This window comes from Carcharhinus amblyrhynchos, chromosome 5 (genome assembly GCF_965287045.1).
Source record: "Carcharhinus amblyrhynchos chromosome 5, sCarAmb.v2.hapA, whole genome shotgun sequence".
Lineage (NCBI taxonomy): Eukaryota > Metazoa > Chordata > Chondrichthyes > Carcharhiniformes > Carcharhinidae > Carcharhinus > Carcharhinus amblyrhynchos.
In genome coordinates this window covers 75895729-75920357 of record NC_137328.1, presented here as the reverse complement: position 1 = coordinate 75920357, position 24629 = coordinate 75895729, and the positions used below count along the sequence as shown (strand labels likewise).

The window sequence follows — 24629 nt, the reverse complement described above, 5'->3', positions numbered from 1 at the left end:
AGTGCCCTAACTGAGCCTTCGTGTCTCATCTTTACGTAAGCCTCCTTCTTCCTCTTCACCAGAGATTCAACTTCCTTCGTATACCACGGTTTCCTCGCTCGACCACTTCCTCCCTGCCTGACAGGTACATATTTATCAAGGACTTGCAGTAGCTGCTCCTTGAATAAGCTCCACATTTCAGATGTTCCCAGCCCCTGCAATTTCCTACTCCACCCTATATATCCTAAATCTCTCCTAATAGCCTCATAATTACCTTTCCCCCAGCTATAACTTCTGCCCTTTGGTATATGCCTATCCCTTTCCATCACTAAGGTAAACGTAACCGAATTGCGGTCACTATCACCAAAGTGCTTACCTACCTCCAAGTCTAACACCTGGTCTGGTTAGACCAGGTGTTAGACTTGGCAGAAGAAAGTCTTTCTTTCGCACTGGAATAAATGTTTGTTGAAAGTTGGTAAATATTTCCTCAAAAGTCTGCCACTGCAACTCTACTGTTCTACTTTTAACCTAGTTCCCAGTTCACTGTATCTAGTTTCATACCCTCAAATTTAACTTTTTAGGTGTGAAGCCACATTTTTCACTTTCAAATTGAAAATGAAGTTCTATCATGTTGTGATCATTGTGATCGCTGTGTCACTTTGAGGCTCCTTTACCTTTTAGATTTTTGGTTAATCCATTGCACATTATCAAGTCTAGGATAGTCTTCTCACTGTTTGCCTCTAGAACGTACAGCTCTAAGAAATTGTCCCAAAAACACTCAAGCTAATTTTCCAAAGCTACCTCTACCAACTTGATTTTCCCCAATCTACAAGTAGGTTGAAGTCACCCATGATTATCACAGAACCTTTCTTGCACATCTCATTTACTACAATCTATGTGCTCATTCCTACAGTGTAACTAACATTAGGAGATTTTAAACTGCTCCCATGAATGCATTCTTTGCTAATCCTTATCTTTATCCAAACTGATTCTGCAACCTGGGGACAGACAATTCTCCCAAAAAAATTCTAAATGTCGAATTTGTGTAAAAATTGTAGTAAATCCCACTGGTTTATTTAGTGAGAATTTCAAAATGAATCTCCCACACACGTGATTCACATGAAAATCTTTGGCGGGGCCTATTCCTGCTAGAGAGGTTGGCAGCATCACAGATTGGCCAGTGCTGAGATCGGCACATGCGCAGTTGCTCAGCACAGCTGGTCTCCCAAACGCTGACCAGCTTGATTGCTGGCCAGCCCCACAACGCTGCATCTCCGATTTCCCCCGACCTGATCGCTGGACTCCTGGACATGTCTGGGCCAGCCACAATCACTGGACTCCCTCCCTCTCATTGATCATTTGCAGAATGGCAGCGGGTATTCCCAACCCCGCCAATGGCCCACCCATTTGGCATTGCCTGATGCCTTGTGGGCAGTGCCCAGTGACACCCTTTTAACCTGACCCTCTGGGGGGCCTTGATGGCCCCCTACTTCACTCCTGGCCAGAGAGTGGTGTACTGATGAACAGGCCTGGAGACTTCAGTCCCAGGCCTGCTAATCAAATGTAAATTATATGGAACTGATTTAAATAATTTATGCAGCTCCATGCTGATTTCTAGTGTAGAGCTGATGGCACTAGAAATCCTGTGGCTGGAGTTTCATGGAGGCCGTGGCGCACAGTGGGGAGCCCCCTAAGTGGCTTCCGCTTGAGTCGCCCAGTCCACTGCTGCTAAAGCAGTGCACTGGGCTGAGAGAATTACTCCTTTGATCTTTCAAGTTAATGTTGTCTCTCAGAACTAAATAATTGCTATCTTTAATTAACAAAACTACCATGCCACCTTTTCCTACTTCCTGCCATTCCGATGTATCAATTGTGCAAACCTTTTACAGTATTAATGTATATATCAGCATAATAATGAGGTTTGACTGCAAGTCCAGACATCCATTACTCTTCTTGAAAAAGTGCGCCCCAAAGAAAACATTGTCTGTTTGACAGCACAAGCTCTCTGATCTCTGCCAGCAATTGTACAAAGTTTACTGACACAAGGCTAAGTGGTTGCAAGAGTTTGTAGGGTTTTGTATCCACAATTTAAAGGGTCTGGATGATTGACATAATTAGGGGTTTGGTGGGCAGTTCTTGACATAGGGGTATGAGAGGCAATGTGCAGTGAATGGTAGTGCTTGGCAAGGGAGTGTGAGAGGCCATCGGGGGTGGGTGAAAGGGCAGAGCTTGGCATAGGGGAGAAAAGGGCCATGGGGACTGGGTGGAAAAGCAGGGTTTGAAATTGGGACATGAGCAGATCGTAAGGAGATGATGGAAGTGCAGTGCTTGACTTGAAGAGCACCTTTGAACTTAGCTTTGAAATTGGTCCCTTCGTCCAGTCTAGGCACATGACTTCTCTGGGAAAGCCATGAACCATAACTCTTTAAAAACTTGGCCCAACTCGATGAAAAAGGATACAACATACCTATTTCTGATTTGGAACTAGCCAGATCAAGAATGCCGGATGTGAGCTTTTCACAGGAACCAGTCCACGTCTTGTAAGATACTCCCAACAATCAGACAGCTTGGGAATGGAGTCAGAAGTCCTAGAACCTGGACCCTCCCACCCGCAAATCATTTTTCAAGGCCACCAAGTCATTCTGACTTGATGAAAATTCAGACCCACAAGTTGATAGTCTTAGTATGCATGACCCAGTACCATGAATGTTTCTAAATCCTATAGACCATTTGTTAAATTAATGTCTGAGGCAATTAAGTATAAATTTCAAACAATAAGTATGCTCACAAAATTCTTATCGGATACAGTAATTTGCATGTAACCATGTGATTTAATTTACAACAAATTGCTCAGCTTAAAACATAGCTGCCCACCAAGTGAATTATTGAAGAAACTAATGATCTGAAATTTTAAATTTGTGGCGACTTACAAGACTGGATGCATATTTTTGTAGAAACCTGATATATGAAATGATGGGTTTCATGTCTTTGAGTCTTAAAATGTATATTTTTAGTGGCCCTTTTTAAAAATCAAATTCAGTCCAGCCCATGTAATGTAATTTTATTTTTGCATTTGATGCACAGGAATTGTATTTGGCTCTGGAGTGCAATTTATATTCTGTGTGAGAAGCTGCATATCACTAAGTTGGTAAAATGGCTTGGAAACCCATTAACATGCTGAAACAGTGTTGTCGTCGAAGTCAATAATTCATCATAATCCTGCAGATGACTGAAATTCACAGTTCTAGCTACCCACTAAGTCTGGAGGAAATAACATAAAGTGCACATAAGTTTAATCTGAAGGGAAATTAAAGTAAAGCAATGTTCATGTAGCTAAAAGTAACGCAAAATGCCTTATTTATATTGTAATATGGAATTATATTGCAATTTCAGCATGGAAGATCATTACTTAGCCTAACAGTTCAGCCCAAGTGTTGGTACTTATCATCCATGCTAACAGTAGTCCAAATATCACATGTTCACCCTGTTTCCATTGCCCTTTATCCCCTGTTCAATCATCTGCATATCTCATCCTGGATTAAATATTGTCCTGGTTCCTGCTTAAATCTCTAATCATTCCATAACATCATCTTTGATTTGATTTATTATTGTCACATGCATTGGGATACAGTGAGAAAAAATTGTTTCTTGCGTGCTATATAAACAAAACATACCATTCATAGAGTCCAAAGGGGAGAAAGAAAGAAAGGAGAAGGTGCAGAATATAGTTGTATCCCCAGCTAGGCTATAGAGATTCAAAAGTCTGATGGTAGCAGGGAAGAAGCTGTTCTTGAGTCAGTTGTTTTGTGATCTCAAACATTTGTACCTTTTTCCTATGGAAGAAGGTAGAAGAGAGTGCTTGGAGTGCTAAAAGTCCTTGATTATGCTGTGGGTCTGAATTTTCATCAAGTCAAAATGACCTGGGAGTTCTTGAAAAATGGTTGGTGGGTGGAGGGTCCAGGTTCTGGGACTTGTGACCCCATTCCCAGGCTGTCTGATTGTTGGGAGTGCATGGAGCTCTTGATTATGTTGGCTGCTTTTCTGAGACAGCTGGAAGTGTAGACAGATCAATGGATGGGAGGCTGGTTTGTATCTTGGACTGGGTATGTTCAGAACCTTTGTAGTTTCTTGCGGTTTTGGTCAGAGCAGGAACCAGACCAAGCTGTGATACATCAGGAAAGGATGCTTTCTATAATGCGTCTGTGAAAATTGGTGAGAGTCATAGCAGACATGCTGAATTTCCTTAGCCTCCTGAGAAAGTTGTTTCTTAACTATAGCATCAGCATGGAGGGATCCGGACAGGTTGTTGGTGATCTGGACGCATAGAAACCTGACGCTCTCGACCATTTCCACTTCATCGCCATTGATGTTCAAAGGGACTTCACTATGCTTCCTGAAGTCATAGAATGAAAAGGTTTCTTGAATATTGCTGAAAAGAGAGATTTCAAAAGCATTTTATCTTGCACTCATCAACTAAACACGAATGTAAAATTTTAAATGTGCACAGTAATTTACATATTCCTTTTGTTTTCAGAAAATGGGTCCATGCAGGTATACAAATGTTGCTTCTAGCAAGTGTAAATGAACTGTTATGAACTTAACTGATTGTCTAAAATTAGTTATTAACACAGTATGGAGTCTCTCAACACCAGGTTAAAGCCCAACAAGTTTATTTAATAGTAAACCCACTTAATAAATTTGTTGGACTTTAACCTGATGGTGAGAGACTCTTTACTGTATTTACCCTGGTCCAACGCTGGCAACTCCACATCGTTATTAGCATACACAGCATTGTTCAACAAATGCTGCCCTATTGAACCACATCTAACAGTCAACAAGTTTCTCAAGTAGAGAGGTGGGTTTCTAGCTGGTGTAACCTGTAATATGTATGCCACGTGGAGCTGCATTGCTCAGTCTGCCAATTTCCATCTATCAAGCAGCAGCACAGAAGAGGTGCTTTATCCAGGTTTCAGTGTCTGTACCTATCTAGTCTTTGTACCAGAACAGCTCTATCATCGCCTACAAGACTATTTCATCTCTGCCTGCCTATCTCATCGTGGAAATCATCTTTACTGGAAAAGTGAATTATTCAGTGTCAGTTTTCAGCTTGCCAATCTGAGAAGGAATAACCCATTAGACTTTCATTCTAAGTGCAATTGAAACAATAGTTCTTTTCTCTGGTCTTGGCCCTGTAAATCTTTCTCTATTCCTGTTTTACTGGACACATGCAAAGGACAGCAAGAAGTCTCACAACACCAGGTTAGAGTCCAATCAGTTTATTTGTTAGCAAAGGAGGCAGTGTTGCTTCTCTCCTGTCTATTTGTGAATGTGCAAATAAACTACGGGCCCAATTTTCACCAAAAATTTGGGTGCAAAATCACGGTCAATTCGGGTGTTGGGCCTGTAACGCGATCTGCACCCGAAACCGAGCAGGTCGGACCTTTACCGACGCCTGATTTGGGGGGGGCGCGTGTCGTGTCCGATCGCAGCTCATCCTCCTCCTTTCTCCCCCCGCCCCCCGACTCGCTCTGCTGGTTTTGTCTTTCACGCCCAGGTGCGCTGTTTCAGTTTTTTATTGAACTGCACACACGCAGTTCAGAGCTCCGATCGTTCCACCAGAGCTAAGCCCTGCCCCACAGTGCAGACCAGACCGAAGCTGTCAAAAAGCGTATGGACAAGCTGGAACAGGGATTCTGCGCTTGGATCCATTTTACATCTGGATCCAGCAATTAGCCTCCTAATGGCAAAATCTGGCCCTACCACTCTTAGTTCACCTTGTCTTGAGTTTGTTGTGGGTTATTAACAGAAAATTGAATGCAGCAAAACTGAGGAGCCAGGAAACACGCCATTGTATAACATTGGCCACTAGTTCTTCAGCCCATACTCAGTAGTGGGCAGGCAGCAAAACAATGTTGGGTGGCCAGCTCACCGTGGCCTTGCCCACCCCAACTCATTTACTATTATGCTGGCCTTAAAGTTGGTGAATAATAGCCCAGTTGGTGAAAAGGGGCAGGGATTGTTACATTTTTTTTTTGAGAGATGCTCTGTGCACATGACACCCAGCCATAAGATTGAACTTCCCTTCACGTTGCCCTGCATAGCCTCCAAAACTCACGTCTGGAGGAACATGATGTAAATAGTATCTAATGGCACTTGCTAATATTCTTTGTTCATGCAATACGTTAAAAATCATTGAATCCTTACAGTGCAGAAGGAAATCGTTCTGCCCATCGAGCTGGCGCCCACAACAATCCCACCTAAGACTTATCCCTTGTATTTACCCTATGATTTCCCCTGACACTAAGGGGCGATTTAGAATGGCCAATCCACCCTAACCTGCACATTTTTGGAATGTGGAGGGAAACCAGAGCATCCGGAGGAAACCCACACAGATACTGGGAAAACGTGTAAACATGATGCAGGCGTCACCCAAGACTAGAATTGAACCCGGATCCCTATGCTATAAAGCAGCAGTGTAATCACTGTGCTGTCTCCAAAAGCAGTGAATTATTTCTAGTTTCCATACATTTTAAGTTAAATTTTTGCTTATTAGTGTCACAGACTTACATTACCACTGCAATGAAGTTACTGTGAAAATCCCCTAGTTGCCACACTCCGGTGCCTGTTTTGGGTACACCTGAGGGAGAATTTAGCCATAGTCAATGCACCTAATCAGCATGTTTTTTGGACTGTGGGAGGAAACCGGAGCACCCAAAGTAAACCCAAACAGGCAGAGGGAGAACATGCAGACTCTGCACAGACTGAACCCTGCAATCTTTTGTTAAAGATAGGTTTAGTCATATACTACATCCTTTTATGATTTTCTGCCTGGTTTCAATGCTGTTGCAATTTCACAATAGCTAATTGGATTTGCAGAATGTAGATTCATACTTGTAGTATTTTTACAAGTTGATTTTCAATGGAAATCTTGTTCCACAAAATGTCATATTTCTGAAGTATGAAAATGTATTTCAGATGTCATTTAAAATTATATTGCTGTATAATGTTTCTAGGAGTGCCCTCCGATGAGCTTGGCATAAAAGTTGAACTTTACAATATGACATCAAATACATGAAAATTGGTGATGATGTTGATGGTGAGGAGGATAGTCTCAGGCCATAGATTAATATTGATCAGCTGGTAAATTGCACAGAGCAATGGCAGATGGCATTTAATCCTGATAAGTATAAGGTGAAACATTTTGGGACGCCTTTAAATGTAGGCATGCACAATAAATGGTAGATCCCTCAGAAATATTGAGGAACAAAGGGTTCTTGGATCTTGGTGAAAAAGTCCATAGATCCCTGAAGATGGCAACAGAGGTAGATAGGATAATGAAAAAGGCATATAGAATGCTTGCCTTCATTAGCCGGGACATAGAATACATGAGCTTGGAGGTCTTGGTACAACTTTATAAAACATTGGATAGGCCAAAGATGGAATATTGTGTGCAGTTCTGGTTGCCACACTGCCTGAAGGGCATGATTGCACTGAAGAGGAGATTCACCAGGATTTTGCCTGGAATGGAAAGTTTCAGCTATGAGGAGAGACTGGATAGGTCGGGCTTGTTTTCCCTGGAGCAGAGGAGGCCAAAGAGGGTATCTAACAGGTGAACAAATTTGAGGGGCATAAATAAGGCAGATCATAAAAATTTTGTCTCCATGGCAAAGGTTTCTAAGACCAGAGAGCATAGGTTTATGGTGAGCAGTAAGTGGTTTATAGGGAATCTGAGGAAAACATTTTTCACCCAGAGGGTGATGGAAATATGGAACGCACTGCCGAGAGGATGGTGGAGACTGGTATTCTGACAACATTTTGGAAGTAGCTGGATGAGTATTCAGATCGCCAAAACACAGAAGGCTATAGACCAAGTGCTGGTAAATGGGATTAGCATATATTGGTATTTGATGGTTAGCATAAATATGATGGGCCAAAGGACCTGTTCCTGTGCTGTATGACTCTCTGTCTCTATGATATGCACTGGATACGAAACAGATGCATCAAGTAAAAGTGTGCAGATTGTTAATATACTTGTTTTTTTTACTTTGACACAGGACAAAAAATGGGTCCTCAATCATGATGATGTAACACTCGGAGAATTACTGGGCAAAGTAAGTGAGAAAAGCTTTTAAGTTTGTTCTAGTGTCACAACTAGGTTTGTATTAACACGAATGAAGTTACTGTGAAAATTCTCTAGTTACCATACTTCGGCACCTGCTGGGTTACACTGAGGGAGAATTTAGCATGGCCAATGCCCCCTAACCAGCACGTCTTTCAGATTGTGGGAGGAAACCAGAGCACCCAGAGGAAACCCATGCAGACACGGGGGGAACATGTAGAATCTGCACAGACAGTGACCCAAGCCGTGAATCAAACCCAGGTCCCTAGTGCTGTGAAGCTAAGCACCGTGCCACCCAGAGGTTCTCTGATTTATTTATTAACTTTTAAATATCTTCAGTGGCATACACATCACATCACGCAAGCAACAATTTTTCCATTTATTCTTTCAACTGTTCAGTTTCTTAGTACTTTGGCCTTGCTCTGAATTATAAAATTTTGATGATTAAACTTTTAAAAGTGTCTTTTATCTTGCTTAAAAGCTCTTCCCTGACCAATCAGGCAGATAAGCAATCAGGCAACTTGCTTCCTGTCCTCTGCTTGTGCTGCTCTGTAATTGTTCTTGTGAACAATGATGAGCTGACTTCACCAATCCTCCTAAGTTTCTCTTTGATGCCTGCACAAAAATTTAGCGGAATCTCTTTTAATGGTAATACTAATATCAAGAGCTGAAAATTGCAAATCAAGATGCTGCTTGCCATGCAGAATGTTACAGTGCATTCTCAACATCAGTTTTTATGCACATGATGTTGAAAATAAATTGTTGCTTCTGTCACATCTTTTGAAACAAAATAGGAGGGGACAGAGGGGAGTAGTAGTGGTTGGATCACAAAGGGCTATAAAGAGCACAAAAAGCACAAGAAAGTGGAGTTAAAAAAATTAGTTTGAAAATGAGCAAGATGATCTCATGTGAAGCAATGTGGGTGGTGTGCTTATTATTTTGTTATTACACAAATTATTGGAAATAAATAAAGCTGATCGATTCTATATTTCCACCTTACTCTAAAATAAAACAATTTTTTGTGCCAAGGCGCATCTGATAAAGTATTTATGGAGATTCAAGGAATACGTGTGCACAAAGCATAGATATTTGGTGCAGGATACAAGAAGTTTGGCTGTTTATCCCAGCCACATTAGCATATGGATAAATGAAGAACAGCGATGCCCCAGCTGCCAACACAGCAATACAGTGACTTACAATCATCCCCCCTCTTTCATTTGTTCCCAATTCTCTTCATTCAGAAGGCTGAGAAGTTACATCAGGACAGAGAGGGAGAACACAATTCCTGGACTGGCTAGTCATTTGCCTCACTCAGAAGCTATTGAGAGGAGGACAACATTTATATGTGTGACTAATTTGACAGAAAGATGTGTATATGTTATTAGGGCCTGTTAGCCTTATCTTATTTTAGATATGTAATATAACATATTAAACCATATGTAACAGTTTTGTGTTGTCTCCCCTTCTGATTTTTCATTCCTTTCATGTGATGAAACCCCATATCTTGAAGATGGTTCCCCTTAATGATATACTGATATATTGAATCAAAGAAATCCAGAATGGACTGTAAAATATTTAGCACTGACAGTAGATCTGTGGGAGACATTGCCAGAAGAGAGTCATGATGAGATGTTGCCATGTTCTCATGGAGGAGTGGCACAGCGGGACATTGGAATGTTCCTGTTAGAGTGCCATGACATGACTTTGCCATGTTTCTGTGGGAGTGTTTATAACTTTTTTGGCATGCATTCAGTCACTCTACTTCAGGACGATCCTGTTTCAGCTATTTTCTGCCCATCGGATATTTGGTAATGGTTTAGCCTGTTACAACTTGACTTCTACTTTGATAGAGTTGATAATAATATTCCTTCCAACACACTGGCTGTAAGCTCAGTTCTGATTAAACAAAATTCTTTTGTAAATGTTGCAATTTTAGATTTTAGAACACCACCCCCCTCCCCAGAGACATTTACCTTACTTAACGTGGAAATATATTGCCATTCCTTCACTGTCACTGGGGTCAAAATTCTGGAATGCATAGTTGGATGTACTTGCGCAACATGGACTGCAAAAGTTCAAGAAGGTAGCGCACTACAACTTTCATGAGATCAATTCAGTATAGGCAATAAATGTTGGCCTAGTCAGCTACCCCACCATCCCATGAATGAATAAAGAAAATCTCTTCAGAGACGAGTTATGCTTTTTGTGAATTAGCCTTTCAAAAACTTTGCTTTGCAGTGGAAGGCCTATGTTATAATATGCATTGAGATTTATATTATGCACTTTGCAAATACCAGATAGATGCGCAGAAATCACTGCAGGCATGTCTGACTGGCATTTAGAAATGGTGCTAGACTGTGTGATGTCAACAGCCGCAAGCACATTTTCCACTTTCCTGACCTGTTTTCCCATGATTTGACAGGCCCTGCACATAGAGAACCTTAATTGTGGCGGTACAGTGGCACAGTGATTAGCGCTGCTACCTCACAGTGCCAGGGACCCTGGTTCGATTCCCAGCTTGGTCACTACCTGTGTGGAGTTTGCATATTCTCCCTGTGTCTGTGTGGGTTTCCTTCGGGTGTTCTGGTTTCTGCCCATAGTCCAAAGATGTGCGGGTTAGGTAGACTGGCCAAGTTAAATTGCCCTTAGTGTCAGGGGGACTAGCTAGGGTAAATGCATGGGATTATGAGGATAGGGCCTGAGTGGCATTGTGGTTGGTGCAGACTCAGTGGGCCAAATGGCCCTCTACGTTGTAGGATTCTATTATTCATTAATGGTCAACTGCCGTGTGATCATGTTCCATCAGCTGCATCTGCTCCAAGTAACATTGCTACTTCTGTGTCTGCTGTTGAAACTAGCATCACTCGAATTAAATTCTGGCCAGTGTTTCAGTTCAATAACCTTTCATCTTTCACCTCTTCCTCTCCTTGTCCCCAGTTCTGTAGTAAGGGCATTGACCTGAAATGTTAATCCCCTTTCTCTCTTCTTGACCTGCTGATTATTTTCATAATCTTCTGTTTTGATTTTATATTTCCAACATTTTTAGTGGTTTGTTTTCGGCAAGCAATTTACAAACAGATACTCCATCAGAAAATGCATAATGAGATATTCCTCAGATTCAAGGCTGTGGTGGTCATTCAGTTTTATGAATAAATGTTCAAATATCAGCCATGCTGAAAAATATTTGGAACCCAGTTTGTATGCTGCAGGATAAGATCATTGTGTTTAGTGTGGAGCTGCTTGCACTTGTTTTCTGATTTCTCATCTTCGGAATAATGGAAACTAGTTTCCATTCTCAAGAGATTAAGTACAATGAAGATTGTGTACTTCAAAAGGCTTTTTTCATTCCCCACTGTCATTCAAGTCCATGTAAGATTTCTTTAAGATTTACTCAGCCCTTATTGTAAAGGCTATCACTTCTGCAAGGATTTTTACTAATAGGATGAATTCATTAAACAAAAAGGGTTTTTATGAGCAAGAAATGTTGACAACGTCCTCATTTCCTTTTTCAAAAGTAGTTGGTAAAATTCAGGTTGCTTCGAATACTTCCCTCTTGATCCTCACCAAGCTACAGTGTAAATTGGGAAATGTGTGGGTCAGACTGCATACCTGTAAAGCAACCCAACTGTAAGGAAGCAAAACAGATTCCCTTTCAGGCTGTTGCTCTAACCCAATGTTTAGTGTCCCTAGATGCAGTTAATGGTCAGGGTAAAATTTTAATTTATCTGTTAAATTAGTGATGCAACTTCATTGAATAATGCTTCTATTTACATACTGTGTGTTGTGCCACTACTGATAACTTAATAACATTAAGATTATGTTTCAGCACCCAGAATTTTTTTTATTTTTGAACCAATGCTATTGTAAACCTAGATATGGATGCTAAACATGTTATGCAAGATTCCTCTGAACATTTTGAACATGGATATTAAAGCAGACAGTAGTTAAGAATACATTCTCACAGGGAAAATTGCAGTCAGTAAATATCGTCATGTATTTGCACAACCAGGATGGATCAAGTCGGTATCTGTTTATTATTAAATAGATGTTATACTTTTCAGGGTAATTTTGGTGAAGTTTTCAAGGGAACATTGAAAGATAAAACTCCAGTAGCTGTGAAAACCTGCAAAGAGGATTTGCCACAGGAGCTGAAAATTAAGTTCTTGTCAGAAGCAAGGTAGGTTTTATACATTGAAAATGCATAGAAAAGAGAATTGCATTTAAATTTATGGAAACGAATTTCCCCCTTTCTCCATGCTGACATACTTGAAACTGAGTGAACCTTTCCATCAAAAGTTTTGCTGAAGTAAGATCATGTACATTTCTTCGAATTCTACATGGTTGGGTATTTAAGAGAAAGGGATTTATTCTTATTTCCTTTTCTCCCTCTTTGTATCATGTTTCACTTCCAAATCATAGACCAGAATTCTCTGACCTCACCCACGGCTGGGGATTCTCCAGTCCTGCTGCAGTGAATGGACGTTGGCTGAGTTTGGACAAATATTCTGTTATCGCTGGCAACAGTGGCGAGGTGAACAAGATTAGAGAAGCCCAGCCTACTCTGTAACGTAGATGATTGAGTGAATGACATGTCGGATTTATAAAATGAGATTACTCTGTCGACGGGTCAAAATCCAGGCGGTTAATTATTAAAATGGGGTAATATATCTGTTGATCATTATTGTTACTGCTATAACGAGCATAATGATACAGTAATAGTATGTATTGCAAATTTTAGATCTGCCCTAGATGTTATCTTAGGTTAAGCATAACTAATCTGTCCCATAACAGGAATATTGGTTACCATTAAAAATTTGTTTTTACCCTGCAACATCTAGATGAAGTCCTGGGTGTGGATTTGAGACCCCCTCCACACTTTCTCATGAAAATGTAGAGTAATCAGCAATTATGTGAGATGGAGCCAGATTCTAATTGCCAAAATGCTATATCTTGCAGTTATTAAGTTAAGACACAGTTATAGAAAATCTGCTTCAAATTAACCACAATCCCTTACTTTAATGAAGGGAAAAATAAATAACTTAACACTATCTGATAATTGGCTTTATTTTGGTCAGCTTTGTGATTGAAAGAGCAAAGCTTTTTCCCCTTGCCTGGTCGGTTGCATTGAAGTAAATTTGCCTGGACCTTGCTGTCCCCTCAACAGCACATGCCATTTGACTTCAGACATGTTTTTGTTTCCTCTCTTTCTCGGGAAGTTTTGTACTCTGGCTCCTTCCATATTTAGGGGTTTGCCAAGAAATCTACCAATTCAGCCTGTTACATCTCTGTTTGCCTATGGACTCTCTGACCTGGAAATGTTGGCACCATGCCAATTTTATGGTTGGAAGCTGGGCTTGATCCTCCAAGATGACGGGCTAAATGCACACGTGTGTGTGTGTGTGTGTGTGTGTGTGTGTGTGTGTGTGTGTGTGTGTATATATCACATCCATCATGTTGATAAAGACTACTGCTTTGGCATCCAGTGCCTGAAATCTGGTATTATGCCCTTTGCATATATAAATAGGGTACTTATCTGTTTCAGGCTCACTTTACAACATTTGTTAGTCAGTGTGCACGGTGCACAATGCTTGGTGTATAATATCCATATTAAATATATAGACTGCTATTGGTCTTGATTTGTCCCAATTCAGACACAATCTCATTTCTGTTCCTTCAGTTTAATTCATGCAGTTTTCGGTCTGAACCTAGATGATTCACAAGAAAAATTTGAAGTTCTTGTGTCATAGGACAGGTAATGTTCAGACAACTGGTTTCCTGATTTGAATACATATCACCTTCCTTTCCCAGCACTGGCTGAAAACTAGATTTTAAATCTTTGCAGCCTCAAATTCACTTCAATCTATGACTGCAGCATGAATCAAAACTGAATTCTTAAATTGTTAAAAAATATTTGAAATGCAATTCTTTTAAAAAAAATTATTAAATTGAATTGAACTGGGCAAGAAATGAATGGAGTGTTCACATTGGTGAGCTGCAAAAGTATTCTGTCTTGAATTCAAATCTAGAATATATAAATTAAAGCCATGCCTTGAAGTTCACCACCTAAGGCATGGAAGCGTGAAATATTTTCTTGATGTCAGATTATTCTAAACAAAAATTCAATGTTCTCTTATCTTTAGATTAAGCTTTTTTTGCATTTCAGTCTTTTCACTGAATTTCTCATGTGCTTCTATCAGATTTGTTCTGGAATATCATGAAAAGTACAAGCCTATAACAAGCTTTTTTCCTGAATAAGTATATTTTGCTTTTAAACAGGATACTCAAGCAGTATGATCATCCAAACATTGTCAAGTTGATTGGTGTCTGTACTCAAAGGCAACCCATTTACATTGTTATGGAGCTTATACCAGGTAACGTGCATTAGTTTCACTGATATACATTTACTTCTAAAATGTTCATCAAGCAATTTATTTAAAATGACTCCCAGCCTTCAAACATGAGGAAAACCAAATCTGTATTTAACTAAGCAGCAAAAAATGCAGTCATTGCATTTTGCAGTGTTTCTATTTACTTAGATATATGCTTTACCTTTTGTGAAGGCTTCCATTACATTCGAGGTAGACCTGCAAAATGTATATTATGAGAGTACAGAAATCAATGGCAGCTTGATGAATTGCAACTAACAAAAAAGATTTGTTGAATATATTTTTAGTAAATCAAATCTTAACATGAAATATGTCAATTTTCTGATAATTTCAGAAAATTACTGAACATTTATATTCACCTATAAAGATATGCTATGCCAGCTGCAAAGTCAGAGAATTCTGCCAGAAAGTAGCAATCCATGGATAAAAATACCGAAGGTGGTATTCAGTACCTTCAGTAATGAAGCTACAGTAATGAAGGTTAGAAGGCTAAGGAAAATAAGTAAACATTACCAGAGAGTAGAATTCAATGGAAAGCTTTCCTATCAGTAAGGCCTCACTTAAAAGTTGTGATTGCATTTCTGAAAATTATGACTTCAAGTGAATCATAAGTTCCCAGAAGTGTGAATTTCAAAGCCAGAGAAGATTTCTTCGGACATTGCAGGAAAAAATCAAGTGTACAATTTGAAACACTGTAACATGTGTGAATGGCACTGCGCATTCTTGGCTGAAATAAGTTGCAAAATAAAATACATCACTAAACATGAAAGAAATACAACATACAAAATTCTTTACAAAATTATAGTCTGTTAAGTCCTCACTCTAAGTTGCACCAATTTGAGTTGATTTGCAATAAAATGTTTGCTTTAGGTTCCATTCCTCCACTACAATATAAATCTTGATTTCCAGTATAAAGTTTATTTTATACCATTGCATTTTACACATAATAGAACAATGCACATTGGTTCCCTTCATGGTACATACAATCTCTTCAGGTCAACCATTGTCAGTACTGTAGTATTCGAGGCAACATCAACCTTTGCTTTAGAAAAGAGGCGCCTAAAGCCAAAGTTTATTAAATTTTCAAATTTTGCTGTGGGTGAGACTTTTAAATCATTTATAAACATGAGCAAGGAACATCCACTAATTGGTAGTAATATGCTCCAAAGAGAGCAAGGAAATCCATCAGCTTAGCTGTGAAATAGTAAAATGCAAAAAAGGTGACAAGTTTGTGCACTGAGATATCAGTGTCTTACTTTTGAATAAAATTGAAAGTGATGGTTTTCCACAGTTTCTTTTAAGTTGTCTTTTTCCATTTTGTCATTTGTGTCACAAATTTTCAATTTATTCAGTTTCCTGAAGTTGATAGCATTGTGCAATGCAGGAACTGCTCCTTTGTGTAAAACAATTCCTCTAGTAAGTACAGCTGTTCCAACTCTTGCCTCTTTTTCTTGAGTTATTGCTTTTTAACTCTTGGGTATAACCACTGTAATAGTATATTGCTAACTGTCTATAAGGCTACCCATTCAACTTTAGCTGCAGTACCTAGAAGCATATTCTGAAGGAGAATCCATGAAAAAACTATGTTGATATTCAATTTAGAACAGAAAGTGGTGGAAAACCTCAGCAGCTCAGGTAATATCCAAGAGAGAAACAGAATTAATGAACAGAATTTTACAGCCCTTCCTAGCAGGGGGTTCTTCTGGTTCTGCGGCAGCAGTGGAGTTTTGAACAGCTCACCACATCTTTCTGCTCTTCCTCTGCTGCGACATGGGAGCTAATTTGTGCTCAGCAAACTCTCTCAAACAACAATGTGATAATGACCAGATCATTTTATGTGATGTTGATTGAGGGATAAATACTGGCCAGGTTACTGGCGATAATTTCCCTTTCTTTGAAATAATGCAATGGGGTCTTTTATATGCAGATGGGGTTTCAATATAACAACTCGCCTGAAAGACGGTGCAGTACTGATTGAGTACTGCACTGGAGTGTCAGCCTTGATTTTTGTGCTCAAACCCTGGAATAGGACTTGATTTAGATGTGTCAACCTCTTGTAGACCTAACAGCCACAACTTAAATTTCCATTTTCTATTCAATTCCCTGTTTATAATTTCTACTGAATCTGCTTTCGCCACCATCTTAGTGCATTCTAGATTATAACAATTGGCTACATGAAAAATTCCTGAAGACTTTCCTATCAAAACCCTTCATAATTTTGAGCACCTCCATTAGACATCTCTTTAACCTTCTCTGCTCTAACAAGAACAATTCCAGCTTCTTTGAACTCTCTGGTCTCATAAATTATTCTGGCTTATTCCGCGAGAAGTGTTCTTCTTGCATAAACAACTTAAGAATTATTTTCTTCACCTTTTCAACTTTATATGTTGTTAGAATGAGTTTCGAAGTAATAGGGCACAAAATTAAGTAATCGCCCCCACCTCCTCCACTCTGCATGACAGATCAAGAGAGAAATATGTGGATTGCAACTCCAGCGGAATTGCCCCATGCATGAGGGGCAACAAAATCTCCTATGGAGAAGTGGAGCACTCATTTAATGTATGTGTATTGGACTGTCCATTATGGAGCCTGATTTAAAGCTTACTGTAGCTGCGCAGCTTTCTGCAGAAAACAGCAAGTGAGATAGAGATGGGAACTGCCTGTTCCTAAAGATAACTGGGCCAGGAGGAGCAGGTGTACTTTCCCAAGATAACTCAAGGAAGCCTTTGACTCCTTAAAACCCAATCACCAGCATCTCTGCCCCCACAAACTTGGATCGCAGTCTTCTGTACCCTTCAAATCCCTGAACTGTGGCAGCCTCTAATTCAATTGCTGACCTGACAGCCATCACGACTGGGAGCCTCTTCCCCCTACTCTTGATCATGGACTTTTCCCCCAGTCTATTCACAGGCCTGTACAATATCCTGATTGTGACCAAATAAACCTGTTGGACTTTAACCTGGTGCTGTGAGACTTTTTACTTTTCAATATCCTGATTACCACGGACAAGCCACTGTAGGTTCCTGATGCTCCTGTACCTTACTGCTTACTGCAATGCTGTCTGTTTGATTTGTATGTTAATGAGATTCTGCTGTTTAGATTTGGCAGGATTTCCATATCCCATATTCCATGTCTTGGTGGTTTCCACCTTCCTTTAAACATTGAGTGCATAGTTTTAGTTTCTTGTATTTTTTTCTCTAATATAGGCAGTTACTAACAAAACATCTGCATATTTAATTTTTCCATCTGGACACTGAATTAGGTCACCATCATTGTTGTGAACGTACTGCCACCCTTTTAATAGAAGGTGAATAAGATTCTCTTGGGAGGATAGTTTGCATAATAGAAATTGTTATTTTTAATGGTGTACACTCAAACAACCTATATAAAATGCAAAGCAATTGAAAGTTCAAGACATTTAATTGTATGTAAAACACCTTTTAAGAGAGAATTCCAGATGGTAAAAGTTGTTGCATCTCATTCCTGGATACAAAACAAGAATTGGTGACTCCGTGGAGAAGATCTGAAATGTCCAAATTCACACTTTAGCATGACAGTATTTATGGTAATTTTAAGATAATGTTAAATGTGTGGTTTATAAGCATTACTTTATAAAAATCCATAAATTGAGAGGACATTGTCACCACATAATTGACTATGTTTTGTGTCTAGGTGGTGATTTCCTTTCATTTTTAAGAAAGAAGAAAGATGAGTTAAAAATGAAACAACTTGTGAAGATGTCTTTGGATGCTGCTGCTGGCATGGCTTACCTCGAAGGAAAAAACTGTATACACAGGTAAAGGAAACATCCCCACTCCATCTACAGGGTATTACTGCTCTCCAGTTGACTAGTCAACGTGGCTTTATGGAAAGAAAATTAGATTAAGTTTTCGATGATGGAATAAAGACAGATGGGAACCAGTAGATGTAATAGGGTAGGATTTCCATAGGGTATTTGGTAAGGTGCCATGCAAAAAAGTCATAGGCCAAATAAAGGTTGAAGGAATTTGGGATTACCATGGGTAGATGATTGGATAACAGAAGGCAAATATAGAGTAGGAATGAATGGGGCATTTTCAAATTGGCAGGCTGTAACTGTGGAATGTCACAAAGATCAGTGTTGGGGACTCCACTATTAATGACTATAATAAAGAAAACTGAGAGTCCTTTATCTTAATTTGCTGATGATAAAAAGATGAGAATGTAAGCTTTGAGAAGGAGACAAAGAGGCTGCAAAGTGATATAGACATTGTGATTGGCAACAAATATCAGGTGGAATATAAAGTAGGGAAATAGGTGGTTGTTCAGTTAGAAGGAAGAAGAGAATGAAAGTTGTAAATGCTGATTTTTAGAGTACTTTGAATTTCTTGTATGAGTTCATTCCAAAGTACTAACTTGCAGGTACAGCAAGCATTTAGAAAGGCCTTATGGGCGGCATGGCAGCACAGTGGTTAGTGCTGCTGCTTCACAGCTCCAGGGACCTGGGTTCGATTCCTGGCTTGGGTCACTGTTTGTGTGGAGTTTGCACATTCTTCTCATGTCTGTGTGGGTTTCCTCTGGGTGCTTCAGTTTCCTCCCACAGTCCAAAGATGTGCAGGTTAGGTTGATTGGCTTAGGTTAGAAGGATTAGCAGGTAAAATATGTAGGGTTGTGGGGGTAGGGCCTGGGTGGAATTGTGGTCAGTGCAGACTCAGTGGGCCGAAGGGCCTCCTTCTGCACTGTAGGGTTCTATGATTCAGGTGCATGTTGGTGGTCTTTGCAAGATAAAAAGAGCAGGAGTTCCCACGCTGGATTTCACAGAACCCCTCCAGAGGCTCTATTGTAGGTGTGGCCTGAGGACAGAAACCCAAGAGGAGTCGAAGCCAGGCCATAAGGGCCTGAAGAGCTGAAGGTTTAGAGCCAAAGTGGAGCCAGCTGTGTGGCGGACCAAAAGAGTCGAGTTTCGGGGCATGTGACCACGTGAAGTCCAAGAAGAAATTGAGTGTGGGCGAGGGTGGGTGTCGGTGAGAGATACCTGAGAATAGGTATTCCCATTAAAAATGAGAAAAGAAGGTAGGACTTTGAAGCATTTATTGAATGACAGAATTTTATTATAATGTATACACATAAAACATCTTTTCAGCTTGTTATTGTGTGTTTGTACCTATTGTGCATTCATTGATCATTTTTTGTGGGCTAATTTTTCAATATAATAGGAATTCTTGGATTCCTTGACTACTATTAGGAGGTCAGAAGTGACCCCTGGCTGGAAAGTTTGGGAAACCCTGAATTAGAGCATTAGAAACGAAGTCTTGCTGCAGTTGTTTTGGCTTTGATGAGACCACTACTGAAATATTGGAGGTGATTCTCTGGCCCCGCCAGGGCCGATACATACCCCGTTATGGCTGGAACCTCTTGTGAGAGGGGCCATAGTCATGATTTGTGCTGGGGTGAACTCATTTTGAGATTCTCCTTGCCCCTGGCTGGTGACGTAATTTGGTTCATGCCTAGCAAGTGTGAACCAGTTTAGCACTCATCCATCACACAACATGATGCCAGTGGGAATTGCTACAGTGGTGGGGTGCGGAGGCCATTTGAGCCCTGGATGGCCAGCAATATATAGAACTGGCACACTGATGGTGTCAACTTAGCACTGACAGGATGTTGGGGCATTGCTGAGTTGGTACTGCCAAGAGGCAGAGCCTGAAGGGGTGGTGCCTATAGGCAGACCCATAGCAGGAGTTCGAACATGTGGTGGGCATCCTACTGATAATGCCATTGATTAAAAATGGCACCCCGATCTCTGAGGTGCAGGTCTTGCTGGTGTTTTCAGACCCTGCCCCTTACGGTGCAAATCACTCCGCCCCAAAAAAATGAGCAAGTGGGGAGGATTGCAATTAGGATTGCACTGACTGACTCGACAGGGATCTGTGATTTTCTCACTGGAAATGATACTTGGCCTTTTTTTTTTGGAGAATTGTGCCCATTGTGTGCAATTTTGGTCTCCATTTTAAAGGAAGGATGTCCTTGCATTGGAGGCAATGGAAAATCTCAATAGGTCTGACAGCTCTCTGAAGTGAACAAAGAGTTAATGTTTCAAGTCTGGATGAACATTTGCAGTTCTGTAGTCCTCTGGCACCATTCTAAGTAAGGAGGATTGAAAGATGGTGGCCAATACAACAATTTTCATCCTACTTCCCCAACATCTTAGTTTGCAGACTAGGAGGGTGAGTCTGTGTTCAGAGATGGAAAAGAAAATCAAAATGTAATGCAACAGTTAAGAAGGTGGATATCAGGATCAGTTAAGAAGGTAGGTAGTAAGTGGTTGGTGAGATTTTTCTTTTTCTCACATCAAAGTCAGGGAATTTTAATAAGGATACATATGACAATTAAAATAATAAGAATATTAAGAACATTGGATGGCACAGTAGCACAGTGGTTAGCGCTGCTACTTCACAGCTCCAGGGACTTGGGTTTGATTCCCGGCTCAGGTCACTGTCTGTGTGGTGTTCGCACATTCTCCTCGTGTCAGCGTGGGTTTCCTCCGGGTACTCCGGTTTCCTCCCACAGTCCAAAGATGTGCAGGTTAGGTTGATTGGCCATGCCATAAAATTGCCCCTTAATGTCCTGAGATGCGTAGGTTAGAGGGATTAGTGGGTAAAATATGGAGGGAAATGGGAGTAGGGCCTGGGTGGGATTGTGTTCGGTGCAGACTCGATGGCTGAAGGCCTCTTTCTGCACTGTAGGGTTCTATGATTCTACGATAAGCACAGATGGGAGCAGAGGCATTAATTGAAATTCATTAACTAAAACAATAACCATTGCAGGGCTTGCAATTGTGCTATGTGGACGTTGTTGAAGAGCCAATCTGGTCCAAGGCAACCACATCTGCATTAAATGTCTGTTGCGTGAGGAACTCTAGCTCAGAGTTAATGAGCTGCAGTTCAATCTTCCAACACTGCAATGCATCAAGGAAGGAGACAGTTAGCTGGACACTTTGTTACGAAAGGTAGTCATAGTACCTGAGCTGGAATCTTCTGATATGGGGGTGGGATCCTCCCAAAAAAAAACACAGCTGTTGTGGTTGAAAAGAAGTACAGGGCAATTCTTCCAAAAATATTCAAAGTGTCGAATTTGCTTAAAAACTGGAGTAAGTCCCACTGGCCCAAATGTGAATCTTGCAAAAAAGTCTGTGGGCAGGACCTATTCCATTGGAGAGGCTGGCAACATAGCCCCCCTTTCCCTAAACAGTTCCAATCTCCCTTTAAAGCAGCACAGCGGGTGGAAGAATCAGTTTTGGGATTTTGCAGCTTGTTGGACGGCAGTATGTACTACAAGATGGGTGAGCAAACTGACAATGGGACCGTGGTGCAGGGAGCCATTCAAATGGGGGAGGGGGGAGTAAATAGAAATGTAGCGGTAAAAGGGGATAGTATAGTCAGTGGGCTCGATCCAGTTCTCTGCAACTGAGAATATGCATCTGAAGGCTGTGTGACCTGAACAGTGCCATGATCAGACCATCTGCTTGGGGCTGGAGAGCAGTCTTGGAGTTGGGAACTTGGGTGGCGGGATTGGGCCACAGTGGTTAGCATTGAGGCCTCACAGCACCAGGGATCCGGGCTCAGTTTTGTCCTCAAGTCACTGTCTTTGTGGAATTTGCACATTCCCCTTGTGTGTGCTTCGGTTTCCTCCTCCAGTCCAAAGATGTGCAGGTTAGGTTAATTGACCATGCTAAATTGATCCTTTAGTATCAGGGGGATTAGCAGGGTAAACATGTGTGGTAACAGGGATGGGGCCTGGGTGGGTTTGTTGTCGGTGCAGACTCGATGGGCTGAATGGCCTCCTGTCTGTAGGGATTCTGTGATTCTAATCCAGTTATCATGTTCCAAGTGGATGCCAACAACATGGAACTAAAAAAGACGTTCTGCCTGAGGATTATGATCAGCTAGGGGCTAATTTAAAAAAAGAACCTCAAAGGTATTAATCTCTGGATTGTTATCTCAGCCATGAGTGAATTAGCATGGGTTAACTAAATTAGGAAATTGAATGCATGGCTCAAGGATTGCTGTGGAAGAAATGGGTTTCATGTTGCACTGGAGCCAGTACTGGGAAAAGTGGGCATGTACAATTGGGTTATTTGTCACCCAAGCCTTGCTGGGAGCAAAGCTCTGGTGAACTATATAAGTAGAGGCAGCAGAGAAGGCTTTAAACTAAATAGTAGGGACAAAGGATTGCCCCAATTGCGAGTGATATGGTAACATAAAGTCAGGTAGTAGAGCAGGCTAGTGATGTGGATAATGATAACCAGAGTGTGGTGGGAAAGAACTGAGTATACAAATGTAGGAGTGCACTAGCAGGCAAGTCTAGGCTTTGTAACAATGGTAAAATGACAGAATTAAAAGTTCTAGATCAATAACATGAAACCCAAGCTGGTGAGTGAGTTTTGGTGTAATGTTTGCTATCTTCAAGCTTTGATATCATTGCTATGTGCATTTTGCAGTATTATGTAATGAAGGGGATTGTATGAATGAAGGGGTGGCATGGTTGCACTGCTGCTTCACAGCTCCAGGGACCTGGGTTCAATTCCTGGCTCAGATCACTGTGTGGAGTTTGCACATTCTCCTTGTGTCTGCGTGGGTTTCCTCCAGGTGCTTCAGTTTCCTCCCAACAGTCCAAAGATATGTGGATTAGGTTGATTGGCCATGCTAGAATTGCCCGAGTGTCCTAAGATGCTTAGGTTAGAGGGGTTAGCGGGTAAAATATGTAGGGCTGTGGTCAGTGCAGGCTCAATGGGCCAAAGGGCCTCTTTCTGCACTGTAGGGTTCCATGATTCTATGAAGTTTGTCAATAACACACGTGGTTTATTTTGAAATGAACTGATTAGCTTAAGAATTTAAATGAAGTTGAAGTATCTACATGTTGTTTATTCATGTGACACTTCAATTATGAATAAAAACCAGGAGGTGCTTCCAAGGTTATTTAAATGAGCAAATTAAAAACAAATTTACATGAACCCACAGAGTTGTTCATTAAATGATGCTTTGCTTTCTCCTTGCATCTCCTGTAATATAACCAAAAAAATCATATAAAATGAAGCTCTGATATTGAGTAGCGCCACAATTAAAGTGACCAACGAGAAAAATGTTGAACTACTCCTTTGGGGACAACTTCTATTTTGGTACTTATGGTTTTCATATTATAATGTGTACAGTGTTTTCAGTTGTATTTCCAAAGAATAGTCGTGTAAAGCTTTCCTATTTGGGTTGATGATGACTCTTCAGCTCCACTGCTTAAAAACTGGCAAAAGTATCTTCTTGCTATTGTCGAGCAGTGCAAACTGACAATGTATGGTTGAAATACAAAGGACGATTTTAATTCTGCCTGCCCATCAGAAACAGGGCAAGCAGTTAAAATTGCACAGGAGATTAACCTGTCAATGATCCTCCTCTTTCCTGCAGTCCTTGTTTTTAACATGCTCACCTGACAGCCAGAAAGGCACGTTCCAGAAACTGTCTTGGTCTTTCAATAAATTTGCAATTGGGCTCAGATTTTGTATTTGCATCCTGACTGCTATTTTATTCAGAAACCTGTGCAAGGAACTTAACTGCCACATTAACTTAGGAAGAAGAGTGTGACCAGAAGAGGCCCAACAATTAGCTTGTAATTTTTTCTTTTCACTTGTTGGGCATGGAGGATTCAGAATAGTCTCCAGCGCCTAACAAGGAAAATATAGACTGATTGTGCCCTGGTTCCTGGTTGGCAACCCCTACCCACTAATAATTCCAGATTGCAACATGACTGAGTCACCACAGGTGACCTTCTGAACCAGGCATCCTGCCTGAAACCAGTGGGTCACTGCAGCTGGCTGGTAAGCAGGCAGCACTTTAAGTTGATCATTTATGGTGTGCATTTTCACACATGTTTGAATTTGGAATGTGCAATTAGATAAAATTATACTTGTTAAAAAACCGAGCGCATCTATTTGTAATTCAGTCAGTCTGGAATTTACCAATAACTATAATTTATTTAAGATATGTGCAGCTGAACAAGGTTTAGATTTGAAATCTACAATGATCTTTAACATTGAGTGCAACCTACTATTAGAACTAATATTCACCAAATTGAACTTCACATGTAATTTAGTTTCATGCAGACAAGTTCTACTA

The 24629-nt window shown here is 40.6% G+C and overlaps 1 protein-coding gene across 2 annotated transcripts in view; it reads left to right on the top strand.

Moving 5' to 3' along the window:
• fer (fer (fps/fes related) tyrosine kinase) overlaps positions 1 to 24629 on the top strand; it is a 204580-nt gene that overhangs the window by 148031 nt on the left and 31920 nt on the right. Inside the window, exons 13-16 of one of the 2 annotated variants that reach the window (XM_080189038.1) lie at positions 8034 to 8090; positions 12160 to 12275; positions 14375 to 14469; positions 18157 to 18280. In XM_080189038.1, the coding sequence (XP_080045164.1) occupies positions 8034 to 8090; positions 12160 to 12275; positions 14375 to 14469; positions 18157 to 18280 (392 nt within the window). Of the gene's footprint in view, positions 1 to 8033; positions 8091 to 12159; positions 12276 to 12517; positions 12716 to 14374; positions 14470 to 18156; positions 18281 to 24629 lie in introns of those variants that run through there. The other variant, XM_080189039.1, reaches the window with a different exon arrangement.